This window comes from Urocampus carinirostris, chromosome 20, assembly GCF_059441175.1.
Source record: "Urocampus carinirostris isolate Australia breed hairy pipefish chromosome 20, RoL_Ucar_1.0, whole genome shotgun sequence".
Taxonomy (NCBI): Eukaryota; Metazoa; Chordata; class Actinopteri; order Syngnathiformes; family Syngnathidae; genus Urocampus; species Urocampus carinirostris.
The window spans coordinates 158549-184568 of NC_142368.1; the positions used below are offsets into that span (position 1 = coordinate 158549).

At 46.3% G+C, this 26020-nt stretch overlaps 1 protein-coding gene across 4 annotated transcripts; it reads right to left on the reverse strand.

The window, feature by feature from the left end:
* Window positions 1–852: 852 nt before the first annotated feature.
* usta (uronyl 2-sulfotransferase a) lies at window positions 853–26020 on the reverse strand. 4 transcript variants are annotated; one of them, XM_088325426.1, is made up of 8 exons: window positions 25229–26020; window positions 11204–11247; window positions 10041–10196; window positions 6526–6605; window positions 6300–6453; window positions 3743–3840; window positions 3525–3682; window positions 853–3420 (listed from the first exon to the last, which is right to left on the reverse strand). In XM_088325426.1, exons 1-8 carry the CDS (start codon window positions 25470–25472, stop codon window positions 3125–3127), a joined length of 1230 nt encoding a protein of 409 aa, XP_088181552.1. In that variant the 5' UTR covers window positions 25473–26020; the 3' UTR covers window positions 853–3124. The 4 variants fall into 4 exon arrangements, with proteins under 4 accessions (XP_088181552.1, XP_088181553.1, XP_088181554.1 ...); XM_088325427.1 differs by lacking the exon at window positions 25229–26020 and adding an exon at window positions 14860–15644; XM_088325428.1 differs by lacking the exon at window positions 10041–10196.

A 26020-nucleotide genomic window follows, 5' to 3' on the forward strand; every position in this document is an offset into this window, starting at 1 on the left:
TGGTCGAGCATGACTACTGGGATGGATGGGACAGGTCGAATTTGAAGTCAAAGAAAATTCACATTGAATTGCATAATGGAACGAAGTTTAGTGTACTTTATCAAATGCTTTAAAAAAGATGTTATAATTTGATGGCGTTGCACTGCAGCCACCAATAAGCAATCTAAAATACAAAAATATTTGAAACGCATTTTATTTCGGACAAATGATGCAAACACTTCATGTGAATAATTCAAGTAAGTTTTCTAAACTTTTTGCAGATTTTAGAGTAAGAAAGACGCGGACATAAAACGCCTGAAGACATTTGAGATGAATTGTTTTAAGCCTTTTGTGTTCTGCTGCCCTCTACTGACGGAAATTGTCATTTCATAAACAATCCCCAAAAGGAAATGTGCATTTGTTTCTCTTAGTATTTCTGTAGTCTTTATGGTTGTATTTCCATAGTACAATTCTTGTTCTATATCTGTAGTATTTTTGTAGTATTAAAGTAGTCTTATGTTAGGAGTATTTCTGTCGAATTCTTTTATTTTTGGTTATAATTTGTAGTTTTTCCAAAGTCGATTTTCGGTGGCATATAGATGGCATTGCTGTAGTATTGTTTGTAGTATAGTATTACAGTATTAGTCGTTTTAGATAGGATGTGCCTGTTTTTAAGCACTCGATTTGTCGTCATCAACACTCAAACACGAAAAATGTTTGAAGGCTATATTCCATTATACACAAGTTCCTCACTCTCGGGGCCCCCAGCAGCCGCTCGATCGGCTTCTGCAACGGATACACCGGAAACCCTTTCCCCCGTTAATTCTTTGCTTTTCCTGTTCTCGGACGGACAAAAACATGGCACGGCCGCTCTCGTATTCCGAGGACGTTTATTTTGGAAGAGCGTCAGACTGTAAAAGACACAGGTACGATCACAAGAATGGCGTGGATCCTTCCTGAGAAAAACTGAAGAATAAATTAATGGAAAGCTGCTCGGGCAAGGTCCGCCTCGCTCCACTCAAGTATTATACGGACACTTGTCTACGTACATCACAAATATACAAACCATTTGGCGTTAATGGAAACTTGATGTATATATATTATATATATTCAACATTAAAAAGAAGCTGAAATCACCCATAAATTGCCTTTCGGTATAAATATGCTGGTGGGTGTTAGCCCGTTGACAGCGTTTGGCGATAGACGTTAGCATCGAGCTAACAGCAACACGTGTTAGGTGAACCGAAACGGGGAGTGAAATACATTTTTGAACTCCGAAAGAGGCGAGAAGGTAGGATGCATATAAATATGTGGAGGAATATCTCTTTATCTTAGTAAAAAAATAGAAATATCTTTTTTTTTTTCTTTCTTCATGCGGTTAAGAATGTCTCTCTGATCATAGGAGCCAGGATTCCTTTCGTAATAACGGGAAATGAAAGCTGCGCTTCTTCCAATGACGAAAATGTAAAAATGGCCGACATCCGAGCGGGGATCTCGGACCTTTTTCCAGCCGACGGCTACTTTTTCTTACCGATTCCGATCTCGGACAGGTTTGGACTTATCGCGTTAGTGTGATGTCTTTAGTATCTCATGACCGGGTGAACTCCAAGACGTCTGTTGCAGTTACCCGGTGAACTCCATGACGTCCGTTTCAGTTTTCCATTGACCCTTTAGACGTCAATCCTCTATTTGCTACCGGACGAAGCGAACAATCGGTGAACTGAGCCGGCGGTGAACGATTTGGACCGCAACGTGATCAACGACTCGCCCGACGAAGGAGTCGGTTCGTAATGGGCTTCCTTATCGGATCAACAACCCAAAACCGTGACGGACATCAAAGATCCGTTTTGGATTCGGCGACTCGACCGAGACGTCCGTCCCCGAGTCGTCGGCGCTCTCGGCCTAGAGCGGATTACGGATGAAGGCAAGGAGGGTTAGATAGAATGCTCGGATTCAATCGTCGGAGCGGGAAAATCACAATGACCCGGTACGATTCGGCCGTAGAGCGAATCGTCGATGGCCTTTGAGCGCTTTGCCGGAATTCTCTGAATTCATAAGGGAGGGCGTACGCTCGGAGCCTCTTTGGCGAACTCTGCTGGCGAGAATCCGACAAAACAAAGGTCGGAATTCCCGAAAATGCCGCATTTTTCTTTTTCTGTTCCTGCCCAAAGTCCGAAACGGGAGCGTCGCTGGAAACACTTCCTTATTTTTTTCTCCTTCGAGCGCTCCTTTTCGGCTCCCGGCCTTGTTTGGAGTATTTACAATCTGAAAGGGGCCGACTCATCTGAGCTCGGGGGCCGCAAGAGAGAAAGAGAACAAAAAAGAGTGAAAGAAAGGGAGAAAGAAAGAGAGAAAGAGGAAAACTGGAAAAAGGAGAAAGAGAGAAGGGAATATAAGGCGAGAAAAGAGAGGTAGAAATAGACAGATAGTAAGAGAAAGAAATAGAGAAAGATAGAAGATAAAGTGAGGGAGAGAAAGAAAGAGAATGGGAGATGTGAGAAATAGAATAAGTGACAAAAAGAGAGAGGAAAATAGAGCCAGAAAAAGAGAGAGAGAGAGAGCGAGAGAGAAAGAGATACAGTGTCTTTGGGAGTTGTGCTTGTCTTTGTCTTCATCAAATGGACATATTTAAAACTGCAGCCTGTTTTTCTCTGGTACTTCTCTTAGCACAGCCTCTCAGGCTGGATTCAATCCGCCAGCGGGCCCGATCCGGCCCGCGGGCCGCACGCTCGGCACCCCTGTCATGGAACGATGGTTTTTAATGTTGTGGGAGGCCACGTTCGGCGTCCTCCGTTTGGTCGTCCGGTCGCGAAGTGGCTCGGGCGTCGCTCGCTTAAGCCTGATCTGGCCCGCGGGCCATTCATTTGACACTACCGTTTTCCGAGCGTTATTGTCGCACGAGGCGACGGTTTTCGTCCTCCAATTCGTCATCCGGTCCTCGGTCTTCGCGAAGCGGCTCGGCGTCGGGCCTGATCCGTCCCCTGCTGCATGTTTGAATTCGAGTGTTATTTTATCGTCGTCGCGCGAGCCGACGGTCGGCGTCCTCCGTTCGGTCATCCGGGTCCTCGTCCTCGCGAAGCGGCTCGGGGGCGTGCCCGATCCGGCCCGCGCTTCGTACTCGACGCCCATGAATCGAAGGGTTATTTTATTGTTGTTGCGTGAGCCAACGGTTGGCGTCCTCCATTTGCTCGTCCAGTTCTTCGTCCTCGCGAAGCGGCTCGGGAGTTCGCAGTTCCAGTTCCCGCAAAAATTGCTCGGTGTAGGCCGGGGGTCGGAGCTGGGACCTGAGCCCCATTTTCTTTTTGGTGAGGTGGAAGTGATCCCGGACAAAATTGTAGAAGAGGTACTCGTAGCGCATCCGCCGGTAGAGCGTTTGCAGCGCCTCCAAAGAAGGCGTGTGCTTGCGCACCGTGCCCGTCATGTTGCCCATTTTCTTGTGCTCTGAAAACAAAATCCAAAATCAGATCCGTGAATCGTCGTCGGACGAAGACTTTCACATATTCAGCCGAAGACTTGAGCTGAACCGGCCCGGGAAGAGGTCCTACCGGGGCTCTTGTAGATGTCCACCACGCCGTTGAAATAATGGGGCAGGAGTCTCTCCAGAAGCAGCAGGACGTCCTCCAGCTCCTCCAAGATGCCCACCAGCAGATAATTGTCCAGCACGTTCTGCTGAGCTCGCTCCAGAGCCCAAGGGCCCGGCTCTCTGAGGCACAAAACCGGGATCAAGGGCCCGTCGGGAGTCGGGAGCGGTCCGGTTACCCACCTGCACTTGGGATGCTGGCCGCAAAAGTAAGGGATGATGTAGAAGAGCCTCGGGTTGGAACACTCCGGGTAATTGTCCAGGATGCAAACGTTGATGTCCTGAAATCAAATGCCACATTTTGCTTCAAAGTCCGTGTCTCCGTGACCCGTCGCCGTCCCCAAACCCCTTCCGAAAATAGCCCTTCGCCGCCGACCCCGACTCCTTACCGTCGGGTTCCGTCCGTCGAACCGGTCGCTCGAAACTTACTTCCGACAACCTACTCATACCGAGATACGTTTTCATTTAAGAAATTCTAATCTATAAATGCAAGTATTGATCATTGATCAAATTCATTTGAAACTATAATGCGTGGTGTTTATGATATTGTTCTCTAGTTCTGCCATATTTAACATCTTGTGCAGAAGTCCGGGGCAATCGTTACAAAAGTTGACTTTTTATCCTCCAAAAAGCTGCCATTAGAACCATACACAGGGTAGGATATCCGGACCATACTTATTAAAATTGGATGATTTAGTCAAATATTTCACTTCACAACTGCTATTTAAGGTCAACAAAAACATCCATAAAGGATTCATTCGGAAAGAGGGAAATGATAACTTAAGGGGCTTTAGTGAATTCATCATCCCAAAGGTGAGAACCACCAGGAAAAGTATGTGTGTGTCTGTGGGCGGAGTCAAACTTTGGAACAATTGACAAGACCAGATCAAACAATGTCCAACTATTCAAATTTAAATACAAAAAAAACTGAGATGAAGAAAATGGGGTATGAGTGATCAAGGTATTGGGAATAGTGCGTCAAGAACTGTGGTTGCTATTTTTATATCATAACTGTTAGTATTAATATTATTACTATTGTTTTGATATCATTGGTATATTTAATAGGGAAGAGGAAGGGGGAGGGAAATTGAGCATCTGCTTCTAACTACCCCTTTTGTTATCGAACATTATTTTGTTGTTATTGTTTTTGTTCCGTTTTTATTTGAATGTTCAAAATAAAGTTTGCGTTCATTCATTCGTGATTTTGAGCAACTCGTTAAGAGAATAGAGTATCTCTACATGTCTTCAACAAATGTATTTATTCATCCTCGAATCGATTTCTTTGAGAGGAGATCCTACAAATTCCATTCGGATGGACGGGTTTCATGAAGTGAAACCTTTTAAGCTATGTAGCGAGCTATTTAGCTCGCTTGTGACATATGTCGCATGCTCTTGCTAACATTTGATCTTTTTTTTGCTAGCCATCAAGCTCAATGTTGGCCTCCTTTCTAGCTAGCTTTCTAGCTGGCTATTGAGATGGCTTTTAACTTGATAGCTAGCTCTCTTTGAGTTTTTTACCCATTACCTCTGGAGCTAACCATCAAGCTACCTTTTGAGCTAGTCAGTAAGCTATCTAGATAAGTTGCTATTTTCGAAACGGATATGAAAGCGGGTGCGTTAATTCGTAAGAAAAGGTGGCCCTGCCTCAAACTGTCGTCGAGAATGTGCATGGCCGCGGCCCCCCCGGAACCCCGCCGACAAAATGTCAAATAGTCCTAGCGTCGTTTGATATCGTTCATCCAGCGGCGCATAAAAAGTCTTCAGACAAGTGATTAGTATTTAGGGGAAAGCTCAGGCTGCACACTGGGCCTCATTGTGGCCCCTCTGCCCCGTGAAAAGCGCAGCGAAAACAGCCAGTCAGCCGCCATTAAACCCACGGACCGAGCGAGGGATACGAGACGCGTGGATTTAGCACGACACGGAGCCGTTTTGGGTCTCCTACGTAGAATGCCCAAAGGACGGCCAAACGACGAGACGGGTGTCACCGTCCGTCTGCAAATCGGGCAAAATCTGGTGTCAAGAACGACTCGGGAATGACCCTTTTATGCTAAGGTGAAGATAAGAAGGTTTGGTGGGGGCTTCACCAGCCCCTATTTTTGGAGTATTATCCTGGTTGTATTTTTGGGATATTTTTGGAGCATTTTTGTAGGATCATTTTTGGAGTATTACTGTAGCCTAGAAGGCAAAGCGCTTGTTTTGGGCAGTTTTCACATCCAGGGTAACCTATCTGACTGCCTGTAAACAACAATGTATGTCACGGTTGTCATGGTGCCCAATTGGCCCCGCCCATGTGGTGCCAGCTGTGGCTCACTGAGAGATTGGCTTTCTTTCTTTATTGAGCTCAGCGCTCTCTTGCTTTTTTGGTCAGCCCGTCAAACAAACTTCTGCCTCACAAGACGTGGGTTCTGACTCGGTCCTCTTTGGCTGTTGGTATTTCAAGTCCGGTATTGTTCCTGTTTATTTATATCCTGATTCATTTCGGGTTCCGGTTTTGTTTCCGTCTGTTTTTGTCCCGTTTGTTAGTTTCTCCAGTTTATTCTTTTGATTTGTTATCGATCTTGTCGGTCTTTGGCTTGCGGTCTTTCCACGCCAGACTGACGCGATCGGGTCCTGTTCCTGATCCTGTTCTGGTTCTGACATGCATGTATTCAATACCGTTCTGGCTCGAGAGAGCGGAATGTCTCCGGTTCTCTCTTTCTTTCTCCTTAATCTAGGGGCCGAGCGCGTCCCGGTAACTCACCAGGTACCTCTCGTCGTCCGTCATCTGCGGAGTCCGTACCAGATGGTTCTGCTCGCCCCTCCAGTCGCCGAATCGCCGAAAGAAATAATTGGAGAGAAAGCGACTGATGGGATCGCGGACCATGTTGATGTAGACGGGCTCCTCCGTCTTGAACCTGGACAAAACGAAAAGGCGCTAAGCTAAGAGAGCGGCGAGCGACGTAGCGGCGAGCTCATTTTCTTTTCACCTGCTAAAGTTGAGGAAGTGAACGTGACGCGTGTAGAGGAAGGGTTGAGGGATGTTGCTGATGTTCCTCACCAGATCCACCTCACAACAACAAAAACGGAACAAACGGTTACGACAAAGAAAGGAGAGCAAGAGAGAAACCTGGCAAAAACATACCTGTCGCGCCCTTACAAACTCTCCTATTTTCCCTTACAAAATACAGCATATTTTTTTTTCAAACGTGTTTATTGATGTGGTTTAACATGTCATATTGTACATGTGTTTTCTTATATCATATATATTGTTCATGAACATATATCGAGTTGCTCGACATGAATGAGGTTTATTATAGGAAAAGTTCCAAAATGAAGTCGCTTGAAGGAAAAAATACATGCAAATATAAGTAAGTAGAATTTTCTTATTCAAATGATGATTTCATTTTCTGCATTCAATGATTGATGGTAATATACTGATTCAAGGGATATCATTTTCTCTTTTTATTCTTCCTTTTTTTCTTCACTTCTTGATACAACATCATCATTCGTACTATAATGCATCGAAGCAAGTGAGCCGTCGGAGAGCCGGCTCTCTTGAACGAGTTGAGCCGAAAAAGCCGGTTCTCTAAAAAGAGATGGACTTCCTTTCACTACACAACTACCGCATGATATCCGATGTTTTTTAAGATCACATTTATTTCAAATGTATTCAATCAACCCCGCCTGTTGTTTTCTGATCAGAATGACTTAAGGCGTTTGAATTCAGCTTCGGCCATTGCGACTCGACAATTGTAGCCAAAGAAAATTCCAAACTATGTTTTCATGTGGGCCTACTGCTCCGCTTTCGCTTTGTTCACGTGTGGTCGGAACGACGCACGATGGAAAATCCCCGGGCGGCAGAAGCACGCGCACAGTGGCATCGAACCGCCGGCTTCGTTTGCGAGGAAAAAAACCCATACTGAGATAGAGGCTACCGCGGCCAACTCGTTTGACGCGATCGATTTGCCGTTTGGTGATCGTCGGTGTATACCGGAGGGTACCCGTCATTGACAAATTTGCCTTTTTCCGTACAGATTTTATCGTATGTCGTACACGCCATCAAATGTATCATAAATGTACTTTGTAGGGCAGAAACATGCAGCTTGACAAGTATGTAAAAAGAAGAGAAAAATGCTGCTTTTGGGCGACTGAGTAGTTTGCATTCTACCCCGTGTGGAATAGGACACACTGTCCCTTTAAATGGGTAGAAATAAAGGGTTTGTCACCCATTGAATAAAGGTCAGGAGTAGGAATGGGGATTTCCATATAAAGCTAAAGTTCAAGTGCGGAGCTTGCCCGTTCTCGCCCTAAGTGGGGCGGCGCCGGCGTTCTGGCTCCTCGGAGAACTCAAAGAGTCTTCTGAGGCGCAAAGTCAAGGGCGCCGTTGATGTCTTTTCAATGCGCTGCATTTAGAAAGTATGTTGTGCCCCCCCCCAAACCCCCCCAGCCAATATGCTTATTTGTCGAGGCACGGCGGGAAAATTCCGCTCGCTCCGTTCCCGCTTTTCTCCATCGCTCGCGGGATTGGCTTTCGAAACCGGAACCGTGCTTGGATTCTGAGATGACGGATGGCGAAAGTGGGGCAGCGGTGAGCGCGTGTCTGGCGCAGTTCTGAGGTCATAAGATCGAACCTCCTGTGTGGAGTTTGCATGTTCTCCCCGCGCTCGCGTGGGTTTTCCTCCGTGCACTCCGGTTTTCTTCCGCATTCCAAAAACACGTCATGTCGATTGGCCTAACCGAAATCTCCCTCGGTGTGAATAAGCGGGTGAGTTGTCCGTCTCTGTGGCAAGCAGTTGAGGGGGTCCCCTGCCCACTGCCCAAAGAGAGCTGGGATGGGCTCCGGCACCCCCGCGACCCTACTGAGGATAAGCGCTGCAGATCATGGATGGCGAAAATAAGCAATACGAAGTCTCCCGAAGAGACACGCAACCCGTATATCGCGTTTCAGACGGTCCACGCCACGAGCCAAGTGAAAAGAAATGAAGTTCGAGTGTTTGGGAATCAAGTCGCGAGGGGTCTCAAAGTCCATCGAGACGGGGGCCTCGGAAGCTAGACTGAAGTCCGGCCCAATGGGATTTTCCCACAAAATCGTCTTCTTAAAAGGGACCGTGTTTGATATCCACGAGTTGTCGCTATCACGTGTGGTGCAGGTGAAAAAGACTGCAAAAGTGGGCAAAAAACAACCCTCTCTTTCCCGTTTCTACCCGGCCTTTCTCAAAGAAAGACAAAAAGAAGGGAAAATATTTTTTGAAAGGAATAAAAGGAGGGAACAAGAAACAAGGATGAAAGGAATACAAAAAAATAGGAGAAAAGAAAACAAAAAAAGGAAAAAGAGAAAAGAATGCAATTCAAGAGAAAACATTTGTTTTCCTCTTTTCTAATTGGTTTCATTTTCTTCCATTTATTCAGAAAATTTGACTTTTTGTCTTATTTCTTTTTTTCAGTTTTTCTGGTCCCTTGTTTCTTTCCTTTTTTATTCACGTTTTCTTTTCTTATTTTTCTTCTTTTCAAAAGTGATACAGTGCGTTCGGGTCCCCTCCCCTTGTGCTTTTAGCATTCGTTTTCGGCAGCAGGAGAGACGACGGCCACGTCTCGTGGGCAAACACTACACGCTGTCCCTTTAACGTTAAGGCGGGGGCCTCTCTCTCTCTCTCTCTCTTTTTCTCTTCTTTACACTTGCGATAACAAAACCGCTAATAACATAGTAACAGCGTAGCCAGTCGTAAACACTGAGTTGTTCGTTTGAAAACGGGTACCCCCCTTTCAACTCACAAGCGGCACAACGTCGCTCTCGGCCTTCGATCCGACAGTCTCCGCGGCTTTCGGAGGAGAGGGAGGACGGATAGGTTCCAGGGAAAGGGCGACGGCCGCGCTTCGGGAACTAAGGGCGCAAGACGGCAGGCGCCCCCAAAATTCAGAGCGTACCCGAGACAGAACCCCCCGCTTTCCAGTTTAGCGGGTGGAGAGGTCCAATTTGTTGGCGATAGAAAGCATCTGCCTCCGTTGAGCGCATCAGAATGTAAAAAACAATACATCGTGCGTGATCATTTGCCACGTCGTGAAACTGACAAAAGTCAAGTGTAGCTTACGTGTCACGCCATGTTTAAGAATACACGTTTTTGTGAAAGGGACACGACTCGAAAATACTCGCGGCGTTTCGGCCCGCGTGAGCGGTTAGCCACCGAGGTGGCTAAAATTAGCCGTCGCGGTCGCGTTTGGCCAGCTCAAATACGCAGAACAGAGACCGTAGCCTCGGGGTCCCCGCCCTGACCCTGCTACTGATGCCAGAAACCGTCTTCTTGCCCACACCTGCTTTTAAAGGGACAGTGTGTCATAGGTAGCGCTTCTTAATGGTAAAAAAAAACACCCCATATAGATTTAAAGAGAAACAAACTGAGCGTGCTAGATATCGTTCAATGTTTTTCATCTTTCTCGTTTGAGGTTCGGAAAGAAAAAAAGGACAAAAGGGAAAAAAAGGGAAAGTAGCGCTCCAAGTACCGACCTGCTCGTGTTTGGTGAGTCTGGTTTTGTTGTGAATGTCGGAGGAAACCAGATTAAAGTTGTGTTTTTCGGCCAGCAAGCGCAGGAGGATCACCACCGTCCGACTGCCGCATTTGCCCACTCGGTTGTACACCACCTGACTGGGGAAGGGGAGAACCTGCGCCCGCCCGCAAATCAAACCTCAGCCGGGAAGTCAAATGTCACAGCGCGTTAGAAAACAACGAGATCTCCAGGTGTACGGGGTCCGAAGACCTTTTTCATTGCCGAATTCGAGTCATCGGTGGTTGCCGCAGTGACGGGCCGAATCGCATCGGCTTGTCATCGTTCCGCAAGGACGTAAGGAAAGCGATGGATACGTTTTTAGTGGATGAATGTGCCGAGTGTTGTGTGGCCTCCTTGAGATCAGAATAAGCCAATTTTGTCTCTAATCATGCGATGTTCATTCTAAAAGTCTTTTACAAAAATGTCATCCGATATATATTCTAATAAAAAAGGTCTGGCATTGCCCTCTGCTGCACTTAAGTGACACTGCGTGTGTGTGTGTGTGTGTGTGTGTGTGCATAAAGTGGGAATTGTAGTATCATTTTGGTCCAGCAGAGAGTGCCCTGAATCTGTTTTTATAGAAAATGTAGCTTACATATTTGCAGCCATATTAGCATACATTCATATGTATTTTTGAAGCTCTCGGATTGGTTTGAATCGTTTTCTATTCTAGAATCTTCTGTTGTTGTGGACATTATTTCCATCGGAAAAATCCAATTCACGGATCGGTCGAAATAAATCACGGAGCCGTCGGTCGGTTCCTAAAATAATGGCCTTTTGCAGCCTTGGCCGTCGTGCACGTTTGATGCGAAATGCGTCCAAAAAGGAAACGTTTTTGGGGGACTAGCTCAAAAGTTGCTGCGAAAATAAAAGAGTGAATAAGAAAAAAATGTTTCTGAATATGTTTTGATACGCGAGACGGCAGGAGAAGTATGTGCACACGCAATAATATAAATGATTGCGAATCGCTATATCGAGTTTGTCTAGTTCGTCAAAGGAGAACCCGTTGCTATGCTAACGTTAGCACTGCTACATATGAACACGTATGGAATTTTCCGCACGGCGAGAACGTTTCTTCTGATGTTTCGATACGAGCAATAAACCAAAGAAGAAGAAACTCACTCTCGGAACAGGAAGTCTGTGATCCTCCGCGTACGTCGACGACCCTGCAAAAGACAAACGCCGGCGGGTAAACGTTTGTTTGTCCAAACCTCGTTCGTTCTTTTTTTTTTTAAATATTTGAAATAAGCAGGAAAATAGGGAGGAGCGACCGATCCAGCCACGCGGAGGAATAAAATACAACGGGGTTAAACCAGTAGATTTAAGAGAAAGAGAGAGTAAGAGAGAAAGAGAAAAGAGAGAGAGGGTGAAAGACAATGAAAAAGAAAAGAGAGGGAAATATAATAGACATCGAGAGAGAGTAAACAAATCATGAGTGAGAAAAAGAGTGAGAGTTGCTTTGCGAGTGGTGCCTGGCTTTCAAAGCGTAGCTCGTTTGTCTCTTGCGCTTCTCTAGGCATGTTTGACACCTTCGCACGAGACAATCCAGTCTCATCTCGTGCCGAACGATGACGCGCCGGGGCTTTAAGGTCAGTCGGAAAAAGTGTTGGGGAACAGGGGGGGGGTGTGTTCTCCGTTGGGGCTCCGTCATCGCTCGCACCTCCTGCAAACGGAGGCTCAGACTCTCCACATGTGGCCTTGTCATTAAGCTTGGAATGCACTTTCTCTCTCTCTCGAAAGAAGAAAAAAAAAAAGTCCTCATTAAATTTGACAAGCCAGCCGTCTGCTGGGAAACCTGGGAGAAGGGGGGCCAAACAACAGCCTGCGGGCCACCGGCGGCCCGTAAGGCTTTTTGAAACGTCCCCCGAAAAATACACGTAGAAGATGCGAGACACGATGGCGTTGATATCGTCTTAACAAATTTGAGAAAAAAACAAAACGAACAAACCTCTCGGTCGCTTCCCCGATTCGCTTTGTCCTCGTTCGGCCCGGAAGTTTAAAGGGACGGCCGGGTCTCGGTAGGTGGTACGCTCTCTTCCTTTTAATATGTGAAATTTGGGAACGTTCTGAAATCTTCCGGTCTCCCGTTCCCGCACGGGACCTTCGCACGAGACGATCCGGGACCTGCCCGGCGTGTCCTTCGGTCTTCCGAACGCTTTCCGTTCTCTCGTGTCCTTTCCACGGACCTCTGAGGCCGTCGCAGAGCAGGTGCGAGTTACGGAGAGTCACGGAGGCGAAGTCGAATCATTCGAAAGTCACCGGGAGACTTCGAGCTGGGGTCGATAGCTACTCTTTCCTTTTTTCCTCGGAAATATGAAAAGTGGAATCCGTTCGATGCTGAGCAAATCTCTGTTTTTTAAGTTTGAAGTCCGAAACGTCATTTCCGTGATGGTTTTTAAGAATCGACCGATGACATTTCAAAAGAAAGACATTTTTCGTTTCCTCCTCTCCGTTCAACTTTTGGACTCGTAGAGGAAAACCGGAACACGAGACTCGAGAATAGCGAAAAATCTGAAGAATCCGACCGGCGGAGAGGGAAAGGGGGTGGCCGGTGCAACGGCCGTTATCGGCAGGCCGCTAATGAAGAGCGGGCGGAAAAATTGGGGGGAGCTAATGTCGTTAGCTAACAGCGTTAGCTTACGTCGTCGGCTGAGTGGAACGCGCAAGGAGCTAAATGCTTCGATGACTTCTCGTGATGCCGGACTTTGCTTCCGGCCTCCGTTTGTATTTTCCTTTCATTCTCAAAAGAAAAAAAAAACCATAGCCATACTACAAAAACAATACGACACTAATACCACGACACAAAAATACAGGAATATTACGACAGAACTATAGTACTGCTACAAAAATACTTAAATACTGCAAAAGAGGTACCGTCATACGACTAAAGTACTCACAACAGAAATACTACAATACAATAACACTACTGGAGAAATATTACTAAAGGAATGCTACAGAGATACTCCTACTGAAGTATTACCACAGAAATACTGCAAAAAATACCACTACCGTTATGTCGCAAGAATTATAAAATGGAAATACTCCAAAAACGACAGTAATAAAGATCAATCGTGATTTCATGCTGAAGTTAATAGACACGAATGTACTGGTGAAAATACATCCAATTCTAAAACCGAAATTTATGAAAATAAAAAACTCACTAAGGTTCGGGGGTGAGTACTCGAACAAAAAAAAACATCATGAGCCAAAAATCTTCTCATCTTTTTCTAAACTAGCGCCTCCGATTTGCTAGCTCGTTCGACACCCACGCTAGCCTTTCTGATCGATCGATAGCCCATTGGGCCAATCCCGGGCGAGAATGCTAACCGCTCAGTGTTTTGAGGCGAGAAGCTAGCAAAAACATAAACTCATCCCATCTTGTCACATTTACAATATAATGAAAATGATAAACGTATTTAAAAACATCAAGGGACACATTAAAAGGAAACGCCTCAATCCTTTAGTATCCAAATTAGCGCCTGAGATTAGCTAGCCTGTTACACGCTAGTCTTCCTGATCGATTGACAGCTCATTGGACCAATACGAGGCGAGAATGCCAACCGATCACCGTTTTGAGGCAAAAAACGAGCGAATACGGAACACAAACTCCTTCGACGGTGTCCCGTTTATAACGAAAGAAAAAGCTGGAGTCAAAACGAGAAACGTATCTAGAAACAGGAAAAAGGTCCGCGGAGAATTTTTAAAAGGAAAGACTTCCTAACAAGGAAGCTCCTCATTCCTTTCATTTTAGCGTGAAAATGCTAGCTGGTTACTCGCTAGGATCGACGGCTCGGACCAATCAAAAGCGGGAGTCCCAATGACGGCGAGCGAGAATCGAACCGATAACGAAAGGATAAACCTCAAACGATAACATTTCAAACACAATTCAAACTTAAACGAGAACGGATTTTCTCGCTCGTTTCGATTCAGGAAGTGTTTTTCTGTCCCGGTGAGCGTCGGGAGGAATGAGCTTCATTGGATTAAAAATGACATTTTTATTTTTGTACAAACTTTAAATGTGTTCAAGACGCGTTTATATATATATATGTATATAAAAGCTGTAGGCCACAATGGAGAGCATATGCGAAGGTGCTCATTATATGAAGTTTTGCGGCGTGGGGCCCACGCCCCCGAAGCCGTTTAATGACAGATCTTTTTTGTAGCGCGCCCAAAACGAGAGGAGAGGTCCGGCTTTGTTTTTGCAGCTGGAGCGAGGTTTAGAAGTCGGCGACCAGGGGCAAGAAAACCGCAAAATGAAACCATAAACGCGTTTGGAGGACACGCGCCGCCGAGTGGACAAACGTGGGAACGCGTCTTGACAAAATGCAATCATTTCGCTGTGCGTCGGATCGATTTGGACAAGTATTTCATCGTTTCTCGTCTCATTTCTACACTTCTGTGCTCATTTTGTCATGTATTTTATCATTTATTTATTTCGGTATTTATTTTGTCGTTGCGTATTTTGTCACGAATGTCACGATACATTGATTTATTAGTTTCTGTATTTATTCTTTGTCGCATTTTGTCTTGACTGAATAGGATGGAAAGAAGGGGCGGGTCCAACAGGCAATTGGCATTTCAGCAATCGGTCGATTACTGATCCACCAATAGGTAAAAAGCTCCGCCAGTTTGACACGCCCCCTCCTTCCAATGACGTTTTGTTGTGACGAAACGAATACCGAAATAAATCAATTGTGGAAATAAATGGTAAAATGCATACATTCATACATGAACAGATCAATAATATGTATAGACATTCCGAGGTCATGAGATCAAACCTCCTGTGTGGAGTTTGCATGTTCTCCCCGTGCTTGCGTGGGTTTCCTTCAGTTTCCTCCCGCATTCCAAAAACATGCATGTCAGGTGAATCGGCCGGTCCAAATCGTCCGTAGGTGGGAATGAGTGAGTGACTTGTCTGTCTCTGTGATTGGCTGGCAAGCAATTGAGGGTGTCCCCTGCCCACTGCCTGAAGATAGCTGGGATGGGCTCCAGCATCCCCGCGACCCTACTGAGGATAAGCGCTGCAGATATCGGATGGATGGATGTATGGACAGACCTTTGTAGTCACAAAAGGAGGGCAAATATCCACAAGAGACAGGACATCGCACCCATACAAGGTTTTTTTGGAATAGCGTAGATTGGGAACTCCTTATCGACGTTTCCCTCGATCTGGGCGAGTGACGGGACGGCTAAAAATAGGCGGCCCTCGCCCGATTGCATCAAACGAGGCGTCTTTTTCCCCCCGATCGGGTCGAGCGACTGAAATGTGCCGTGAAAACGAGCAACGAGTCGTGCGAAGGAAAGAGTGGGGTCCTCCGGATTAAACTCACGCCGCATTTATTCCAAAAAACAAAAAAATCCCGAGCGGCAAAATTCCCCCTTTGCTCTAATCAAACGGAAGAAGGAAAAAGGGAGAGAGGCGCTTCGTTCGCCACTCATTTGTGCAAGCTGCAAGCTTCTTGAAAAGGAAAGAAAATGCACAGAGTTGAAAACCTTGCCAGAAGCTGGAAAATACAAGAGATGTGTGCCAAGCGCCACTTTAAAGGGACAGCGTGTCACATTGGACCACCAGATGTCGCTGGATTACAATCGTCCTGCGCCTACCGGAGGGAGACGATAGCGCCTCCGAAATGAAACTGACGGAAGCCCAGAAAACGATGGGCCCACGGGATATTGCTTGCAAGAAAAAGAGAAAACGGTAAATAAAAGGAGGGTAAAAGACAGAGACAAGCAAATCAGTAGAAAACAGAAAAAAAGGAAAAGAATGGGGACAAAAAAGGAGAAGAAGGATAGAAAAATAAGGCCAGTATGTGTTGGGATTCTTTATCCTTTGCAAAGAAAAACGTCCGTTTGTCTCCAAGCGAGGAAATAAAAAAAGGCGCAGACGTCCGCGCAAGCCGCCACGCTAATTACAGGCCGAACGGCACAACGGCATGAAAACAAAGCCTTGCTTGGACACACTACTTTCTTTGTTTTCCCAGCAGCCTTTGCTCTCGCCGGATAAGCTCGGGGTCCCCGCCGCCATTCGGTTAAGCCTGGTTCGAGGCCGGCGGCCCGGGGACCGCCTTCGCTTCGATCCGAATCTTACAGGTTAAGGCGGAGGTTGCCCGTCCGGAACCTTCCGTATCGGACCTACCCCCGAAATATCCCAAACGTGTGTTGGGTGCCACAAAAAAAGGACAAGCTTTATGAGGAAGGCGACATTTACCAGATATCGTCGGAAAGCGTTCGGAACGTTTGTGTCGTGTTTTCTCAATGGAGGATGTCAAAGAGCCGCTTGTTGCCGACCCCCGCCTCAGGTCTTGACGGATTAAGAATACGCTAACAAGAGAAGGCCTTCCGGGAGGATATGGCCGCTTTCAAAATCTTTGGAGCCAAACAATTTCCCCGACGCTAGCGCTTTCTGCACGTTCTCTTCAAGAAAATCCATGGCTTTTTCAAATGTAAACGCCGATTAGCATTTTCATCTAGAGCCTTGCCATTCACGCACATTGTCGCTTTTTTGAAAATCCTGGAGACGAAATTCGCTTTGCACATCCCAACGGAGAGTGCCATCAGATCTGGCGCTTTTCAATATCAAAATAAGGGAGGAAACACTTCATAACAGCCAAGATTGAAAGAATAAGTTGTCACGGTTGCCATGGCGCCCAATTGGTCCCCGCCACGTGGCGCCAGGTTCTGTCACGGTTGCCACATCGCCCAACTGGCCCCGCCCATGGACACCGGCTGAAACTCAGATTGCTCCCTGACTACTTAAACGCTGTCTTGTGAGTCGCCTGGGGTCGGAGCGTCTGCGAAACTCCTGCTAAACTCTGTTGTGATACGTCAAGCCCTGTAAATCCCCGTTTTTACATCTGTTTTTCTTCTCGGCCCGATCTGTTCCGATCAATTGACTTTACTTTCGCGACCGACGATCCCCGGATCGAGTGTGCGCTCGTTCCTCTTCTCCCTAATAAACTGTGAGTAATGTGACGCGATCGGGTTCTCCTTCCTGTCACCTGTTCTGGTTCCTGACATAAGTTGAAGATTTGGATAATAATCGACGTACATTTTGTGAAGTACGTCGAGCGCACGACTTCAAACTCGACCGTAAAGTGAATCGTCCGTAAAAACAGCGAGGAATGCTCCAAACGCGATTTGATCGGTTTAGAAAAACTTCCGGCTACGGTTTCGGTCTGGATGGGATGAAAGACCTCAAAATGAGAAAACACAAGACCACCTACTCCAAAGAAAGCAGTACTTAAAAAAAAACAACATCGGGACTTCCCTTCAAGTCAACGACCGAAAGCCATCCGTCAATCCGGCAAAGAACGATCCCGATATCGGAATATCGACTCAGAAATGACGGCCTTCGGTTCCGATCCGGATCGGATCTGGAACGATAATCGAGAGGAAATGAGCGCGTACTACCGAGCGCAACAAACGATGCCAAACTCCAAAACTGAATTCCCTTCGGGTCAACGTCCGAGCGCCCCCCCGCAAACATCTGCAAAAACGAAGGGGGAGAGTCTTAATAGGGCACGCCATCTCTCCTGGTCGGAATCCTAAAACGATCCGAGGGGAAAAAGCTGGGCTGTACTATCACGTACCGTATTTTCCGCACTGTAAGGCGCACCTAGAAGTCTTCATTTTTTTTCAAAAGCTGACCATGCGCCCTATAATACAGTGCGCCTTATATATGGATCAATATTAAGCCGCAAAGTCTCACAACTAAGGCAAGCAGCCGCCGACTCGATTTTCCCCCGAACGTGGAGTCGTCCGCGGTGTATGCTGGGATTTATATACCGGCGTTTCATTGGCTAACCAATGTGTCAATCATTATTTGAATCGATCGCTATTGGCTAAAGTTATTCGGAGCCTCGGATAGGCTAGAGGGCCGAAACAAACCCTGCAATTGGCCGAAAAAGATGACTGAATAGCAAGCTTGCTAAACTACGCCATAAAGAAACATGTTTATTAGTCTGTATTTGTAAATATTTGACTCTCCTGGATTGACTCCACTCACGGTTGTAAGAAGACCATGGTTGCGTATTATTATTGAACGTGAGAACTTAGGTGAGCTATGCGGCTTTCTATTTTCCCGGTATCTTGTTTTAGAACCATCTTGATGTTGCTGTGATGAGTTGAGTGAATTCAACTCAATTCCAAGCGTTTATTGTCATATGCACGGTAAAGTTGCGAGCGAAAAAGAAAATAGAAACTAAGGAATGGTTGGCATTTCTTGAACCCCAAGACTTTACCCTTCCGAATGATATTTGGAACGATGCATTTGAGTGACATCGTACGGACACCGTATCCGCACGTGTCCACGACACGTATTTGCTTCTTTGCAAGCTTTGGGAATGTTAAGGGGGTAAGAAGTTGGACTGAACTATCTGAATGTTTTTTCGACGTTCCCATTGTAGCGCCTTATAATCCGGTGCGCCTTATGTATGGAAAATATAGGACCAAAAACTATTTTTTGGGGGTGCGCCCTAAAACCCGGTGCGCCCTAGAGTGCGGAAAATACGGTACTTTAAAGGGGGTCCGACTAAAAAAAAAAAAACCCAACAGAAGGCTCTTCATACGGCAATGTCGGACCCCGGAGTGCCATGTCTAATCTCCTTGCGTTCACAACATCGATATCGATGACCATCCTGCAGTATCGGTCCGGATCGGATCCCGAAGGATAAAGCGGAATTTGTCACGCGCTTGCGCTGGCGTGTTTTTGGGGCCGACGCTGCGCCGGGTAAAAAGTAACAAACGGGATGACGGGATGACAGGACGGCACTTCCGAGTTTTCCGTGCGGGAAAGTCCCGGAAAGGTTTTCCGGGAGCGTGGGGAAGCCACGCTGCCAGCTTGTTCGGGGAAAGAGCCAGAAAAGCAAAAAAACCCAGCGAAACATGTCCCGGACTGACCCGGGACTTCCTGTTTGGAAAAAGGTGGCGACGTTTGCTTCGAGACGCCACATCTGGAAAAACGGGGAGAAAGAGAAGCGGGGGAGGGAGAGAAAAAGGAAAGGAAGAAAGGGGGAGGAAAAAAAGAGATGAAATAAAAGGAGAGCGAAAGAACGATAGAGATGTGGAAAAGGCCTTTTTTTTTTTCGTGGGTCGCCAAGTGTGACAAGTGATGCGCGGATGAGGATTTTAGCACAGCCGGGGAAGCTAACGGGGTGTTAGCGCCTCGAGGCCGGAAGACAAAGAGGCCTTTTCCAGCATTTTCTCGGCCGCTCGCTAGCTTTGCTTTAGGCCGGCGAGGCAAACATTCCACAGCCGCGCTCGAAAAATGCCTCCCCGTTCTCCCGCTGCCCGCTCCGCCCACTTTTTCAAATACGTATCTCAGAGCCAAACGGGACCCCCTGGCTTTCCCCTCGTCTTTCCGTACCCCGGCCCGAATATTTGCAAACCGACGCCCCTGACGTCATCCCCACGGCACCGCCGCTTCTCGATTCCTTTCTGTCACGCTCCCCCTCGGAAGAAGAAATCCTCTCGCCCATCATGTCCTATTGGTGGGCACAAAACAATAGGATCGTACCAAAAACGCATAAACAAAATACAACTGCAGTAATACTACAACAACATCCACGATAGAATATTACAGAAATACTTAACGATACTTCTGTGGAAATACTACCAAAACGATACGATGTCAATCCTTCGAAAATACGCCTATATAACACGTCACCTCCGTCCGCACCAAATCGACGCCTTTCGGCACATTTTCGCGAAAAAAAAACCTCAAGTTGCTTATCATAGTAAGCACCCCGGTCTCCGCTCGCCTCCCTCCGGGGTCGCGGTGAAGCGCTACGTACGCTCTGACAAACTTCCTCGTCTTTGCTTTCGGGAGGAGACTTTTGTGAGTCTCTTTACCCCGTCTCTCTTTGCCGGTTTTCACGTTTCAGATGTTTTTCACGGGGTCACTTGAGGGGCCGATTCCCTTTGCGTCTACACTCCAGACCCTATGTTTTTACTCTTAATGCTTAGTGACAATGCGTGAGGGCTACGCGGAAACAAAACACTGTGCCAACGAGAACGCCACGACCCCAAGTGTTCCAAGTTCCAAATAATAGTGGGGCCCTCCCCACTATTTAGGAACCACTGTGTTTCTCGTGGACCCAAAAGCGGATCACGGACCTTTTCCTGGGCAAATTCATGATTAAAAAAAAAAACACAGTCGATGACACTCCTTAACAGTCGACGGCCCTGCTTCAATCTCTTCTACCTGTTCGGGCCATCGGTACTTTTGCGAGGGACCGCGTCTCATTTGAAGGTTTTCTTTCCTTTTTTTCCCGCCCATTATAACAAGTCTTAAGAAAGCGGGGAGGAAATGGTCCGAAGCAACAATCGAGTCCAAGAAGGCAAAGTACTAAAAAAGTGTACAAACGTCCGCTATTGAAGTGCAGGTAGAAGGTCAAGTAAGTGGTTATTTAGAGCTTTTTACATGTTTATGAATATTTATCGAGGACATAACAAAATCGTTATTGGCGTTTGGGTCCACGCTTTTGAAATTCTTTTAGTATGCGGCCATTCGAAATCAGTCTTACCGGGCGGCTTATATGCGAGTGTCTACGGTGCTCGAAGCCATTTTGTTTTTTGGAAGAAAATGGATATTCGAGTGAATACATGATAGGATCTTCTAAGAGCAGATCCGGAGCCTTGTCTTAAAGTATTTGCGTGTTAGGAAGGAAGCGCAAATATTTGGAAGCCGATGTCGGTTGCGTCAGGCCAACGTCGAAGCGCCGCGCCGCTTTTGTTGATTTTGGCGAGCCGCTCCGTCTTTTTAGAAACTTTTTGAAAAACATGAAATCATCGGACTTATTCGGGAACACGTGAGCAAATGTTTGGCTCGCGCTCTTTCCAGAGAAAACAATCGAGTGGAGGAAAAACACGCCTGCTGCCCGTAAAGGTGTTCGCTTACGACGCTAGCAGCGGTACGGCGCGTACGTACGAAAAGGTATTTGGGGAATTGCCGCTCCAAACTATTTCTTCTCAGGTGGTTTCTCAATGATCTTCCGCTTCCGTTCATCAATTGGGAGTTTTTTCGGGAAAAAAATCATCGGCCGGCGGAATGATTTTTTTTTTACGACGCTACATCTTCATTGACGCAACGAAATAAAGAAATCCTGATTAAAATCTGTCAAATGATGTGAAAAATTTTGACATAATGGATTCTGTCTCGCTGTCTTGAAAAGCTTTATCGGTGCTGCCACCTACTGGTACGGAGGAACGTTACGACGACGGGGCCGCCGACTGCGAGAAAGCAAATCTAGCCAAGGATGGCGCGCGAAGCTCAAATCCGGAAGTCTCCCCCGGCACGCTCCTCAAAAAGGACAAAACCTGAAAAGGACTCCGGTCAGAGCGAGAAAGACGCGCCGGCAGCTAGCTCGTCCGTCCACATTCATAAAAAGCTTACAAACAATAAGAGGCACAGCAGCCAAAATTCCACCCAGCCCTACTGGCAAAAAATGTCACAGACACCAACTCCAAAAGTTGAAAGCTAGCGAGGCGGGCGGGTCACGCCTCGGTGTTCTAGCCGCTATTTTCGTACCCCGTACTTAGCGCGCGGCGGGCGGCGCTCAAAGTCCAAATAGAAATGGAACCGCAACGGGAGATGCCGGGGTTCAGACAGCGCGGACCGATTCAAGTACTTTTCTATCGCGTCGGACGGCCGGGAAACACGGCAACAATTTCAAGCATTTTCACTCAAAATTCAAGCACTTTTCCAACCTTGAAAACGCAACATGAAGTCATTCCATACCATTAACACGCAAAACAACTGAACTCAAGCATGAACTTTTTAGTGGCCAATGATTTTGGTGACTTATAACATGATTGCGGCCACACGGGGGCACCCACGCACTCTCCGTGCCTAGATAGAGGAAGCAAGACCAGCGGATTAAAGTCATTCCCGCCATCTCGTAATCATTGATCATACTGACATCATTCCCACAAGCTTACCGCAGTGCCAAAGCGTTTGGAAAAGTTTGTTTTGAAACTAAAACCACAACAAATAACGTCGTTGAATGTTTTGGCAACGGAGACAAGGATTTCCAGCAGCCGTACCAACCCCCAAGTGAGCGGCGTGTCACGGAAAAGACGCTACGCTAATGTCGACGCTGGGAACGCTACCAAAGTTGAGGCTAACACACCACCGGGATTGGCAAGCACGGTGCTTGGAGTTCAGAGGTGGGCAAACCACACCCTGCGGGCCACGCGTGGTCCTTGAGGCTTTCTCATCCGGCCTGACGCACCCAAATGGGCAAAATATCACGGGAATATATAGAATACTAAATAGAGTTTTACTAATGCAATAATGTTTTGAATGTCTCCAACGAAATGACTTGAAGGGAAATACTACAAAACTAAAAATCCCATTTAGGAACCTCATATATTCCTCTGCTTTTGTTCTGAAAAGACTATAGGTATACTCTTAAAACACAACTGCAGTAATACTATAATACACAAATTCTATTGCAGAAATCCAAATATACAACAGGAAAACGACAACAGGAATACTCCAAAAATACATCTTTACTACTGCAAGACTACAGTAACACCATAAAACGATGACAATTTAAAAAACAGTACAACTACAGGATTACAGTACTACAAAACTAAACATCAGATTTTGTGATAAAAACAGGGACCTCGTATTTAATTGTGAGTGTTTCCTAACTCGATTGAAGAAAGTCATCTATTTGAAAAAAAATATACAGACGTCTGGGAGAATTCTATCAATGAGAACTAGGTGACCAGGATGGGCCCCGGGGGCACACTTTGGAACCCGACGCTGCCCGACTCCACCCGTCTTCTAATTGCAGCCGAAGCGCGGCGAAAGCGTGCCGTGGTTTGGTCGTTCCGAGAAAAAAAACCTGCTCGTCTTCTAAATGAGGGCTTTGGTCCGGCCACCCACCGCTTCCACACACAAACGCAAAACGTGGCCCAATTCAAGCACTTTTAAGCACTTTCAAGTTTTCCATTTTCCCAGTACCTTCAAAGGGAAAAAAATCCTGCGCTCTTTTTGTGGTTGACGATGATGAATAAGAAAGGGGCCATCTTGCTGCTAGCACATCCTCTGCTATTTTGCAGTTACCGTCTTTTTGTGTGAACGGGCTGCTGTAAACTGACACGGATTCTGCCATTCGGCTTCAACAATTGGCGACATCACACTTGTTTACAAACGTGGAAAGAGCTCTCTAGGTAATAATGGAATAAGAAGGTACTGTATGTATAAAAAGCAGAAGAATCAGCCAAATTTGGACTCGTTTGTATGATTTGGATTGTTTGTTTTACATGACATTTCAGGGATCCCTTGCAAAACATATGAAATGACTCAATAAAATGGGTGCATCATGTTTTATAACTATTTAAAATAATTCATTCAAAAAATCTGAGGAGTTGATTGGGAGCTAAAAGAGCCAGTTTTCTTAATAGAGCTGTCCTCGTGAGTACGACCACTAGGGGCAGTGACGTTTTACACTGACAAGCCGCCATAGGGTCATTTTAGGGTCATTTTCACGCACTTTTTTTTCTTCTCTCTATTTATTGCGTGCTCTATAAAGTCACACTGCTGAGAAACATGGCAATGGCAACAATTTCAAGCATTTTCAAGCACATCGCCCCAAATTCACGCATTTTCCTGACCTTGAAAACGCAATATTGAAATTTTAGCAACCCTGATATGACAGGTAGTCAGGTAGGTTACCCCAGATGTGAAACCTACCCCCAACACACTTTTGGCTTTGTTGACTTAGCCTTTTCCCCCAGAAAGACATTCCAATCCCCCAGTCCGGCTAGGATCCTACTCCTTTACGAGCCATGGGGTAGGTTACCCTAGATGTGAAAAATGCCACCCAGAACGGCGCACAGACCTCCGGCGGTCCGTATGCAGGCTCCCGACGAGAATCGGGCCTTCGAGCAGAAAGGGAAAGTGTTTGGATGGTGAGCAGGAACCTTTCTGCTTCTTGTCAAGTCCATTCAAGTAGACAGGACAATACCCCAGGGGGTGGGGGGGTAGCGGACCCTTTGCATTTCAGGGAAACTCGCGTGGAAAATGGCCAAAGCTGGAAAACTGAAATGGATCTACTTTATTCTTTGGGAGAAATTCAATATAGCGCGTGATTTTTGTTGTCGTGTTCTACCGCTTCTACTTTCGGGCCGGCCGATCGAAAGGAATTCCGTTTTCGATGGTTTTACTGAAATTCAAAACAAAAGTATACCCTCGCTGCATTTTCACAAAATGTCACTTTTGGTTGAATTTGAACTCAATCATACTCTTTTCAGGAAAACGTGTACTCTGTTGTTAGACTACTACAGCGCGGCTCCAATCGTTCCACAGAATGAGTGCAAAAATACTACAAGAAAAATACAAAAGAAACCTCAAAATAGAACTACAAAACCAAATATCAAATCCGGTGCTTGAAACGGGGACATCGTGTAAAACTTCTTTCATTTTGAGTTTTATAAAAAAAAATCTAACTCGCCTATTTATAATCAAATATAAAGAAATATGTCTCCAAAAGACGGAGCGCACGTACACGCGTCAAATGTGGAGCTGCGACCTGAGTGAACGGGAGAAAATACTACAACGGAAATATTTGGACGGAAATACTACAAAAAATACCACTACAGATATACTACAAACAAAAAATGCATTAAAAACATCCACGGTATTATATGACAGAAGTTCTTAATACTATAAAAATACTGCTGTGGAAATACGACCAAAAGTTTACGATGTAAATCCTTCAATAATACTTTTATATAAAAATACTACAAACTTACTTCAAAAGTACTCTCACAGGAATACAGTAATAGAAAAATACTACTACAGAAATACTAAAAATAAAGTACAACGGTCATACGACAAAAGTACAATGATAATAAAATACTGCTACAGAGAGAGTACAGCAGTATGACTACAAAAATACTGCAGAGATGCAGCTCCAGCCTTACGGGAGTTATTTTGCATTTTCAAACCGTATTTGACGCAACTGTTTTATTATGAACGCATCATAAAAAGGAATCGACGCTCCGTCCAAAAAACGGAGCGCACGCGAACGCCTCAAACGCCGAGCCGCAACACGTGTGAAAATGAGACGTTTAGGGCCGCGCGGAAAGCGGACGATCGCGAAAAGGAATCCCGAAAAGCAAAGTTTTCTTCCTCACCGAGGTATTTGGAAAAGTCGAACGGAATTCTGGCCGCCGTTCCTCCCCCGCCGAACTGGTAGAAGAGCGAAGCCGAACAGAAGAGGAAAAGCGCCGCCATGCACCAGGCGTAAATCCGCAGGGGCGAGCGCCGAGGGAGGCGGCGATGGTTGCTGGCTTTGTTGCCGCCGGGGGGCGACTTGTTGCTCGTGTTGCTCTTGTTGCCGAGGCCGCCGCCGCCGCCACCGCCGCTGGGGTTCGTCATGGTCTGCGCCCTGCCGACTCGCCCATTGGAGAAGCATCGGGGAAATGGGCTCTTGACGAACGGCTTTTTGGCCCCTGCTGCCTCCCGGGTCTTGTCCCGTCCTCCGCGGCGGCTCTCTGCCGCTTCAAGAGTTCATCCTTGTGCTTTTTTCTTTGCTGCGGGGTCGCCTCCGACTCCGACTCCTTTTCTCCTCCCCAGAAAAGTGTCGGATTACTGGCAGAGTCAAAAGGGGGAGACGTCGCAAACACTGCCGATTCAAAAAAAAAAAAGTTTGCTTTCTTCGTGGGGAAACAGCACCACCCGGTGGTCGACGAGCGGAACGAATTCATGACCGCTTTACGGGCCACGCTAGCGTTGGAATTGCCTTAAAATGTCGACCGATTAGAACAGTAAAAACAAATTTAAACAATACAAAAGACATATTGACTCGAAAGAAGGCGTTGAACCTACGTTTTGCTTTGTTTTAAAGCAAAACGATCCTATCAATCTCAGTTTTGGTTAAAAGTGATCAACTTCCGGTATATATGGAAAATTCTAGGCACGTTTAT

Coding starts and splice junctions, on each gene's coding strand:
- usta (XM_088325426.1), bottom strand. CDS start 25,472: ATGACGAACCCCAGCGGCGGTGGCGGCGGCGGCGGCCTCGGCAACAAG. Junction 11,248..25,228: donor CGACTTTTCCAAATACCTCG/GTGAGGAAGAAA, acceptor TGTCTTTTGCAG/GGTCGTCGACGTACGCGGAG. Junction 3,841..6,299: donor CGGACGACGAGAGGTACCTG/GTGAGTTACCGG, acceptor ATTTGATTTCAG/GACATCAACGTTTGCATCCT.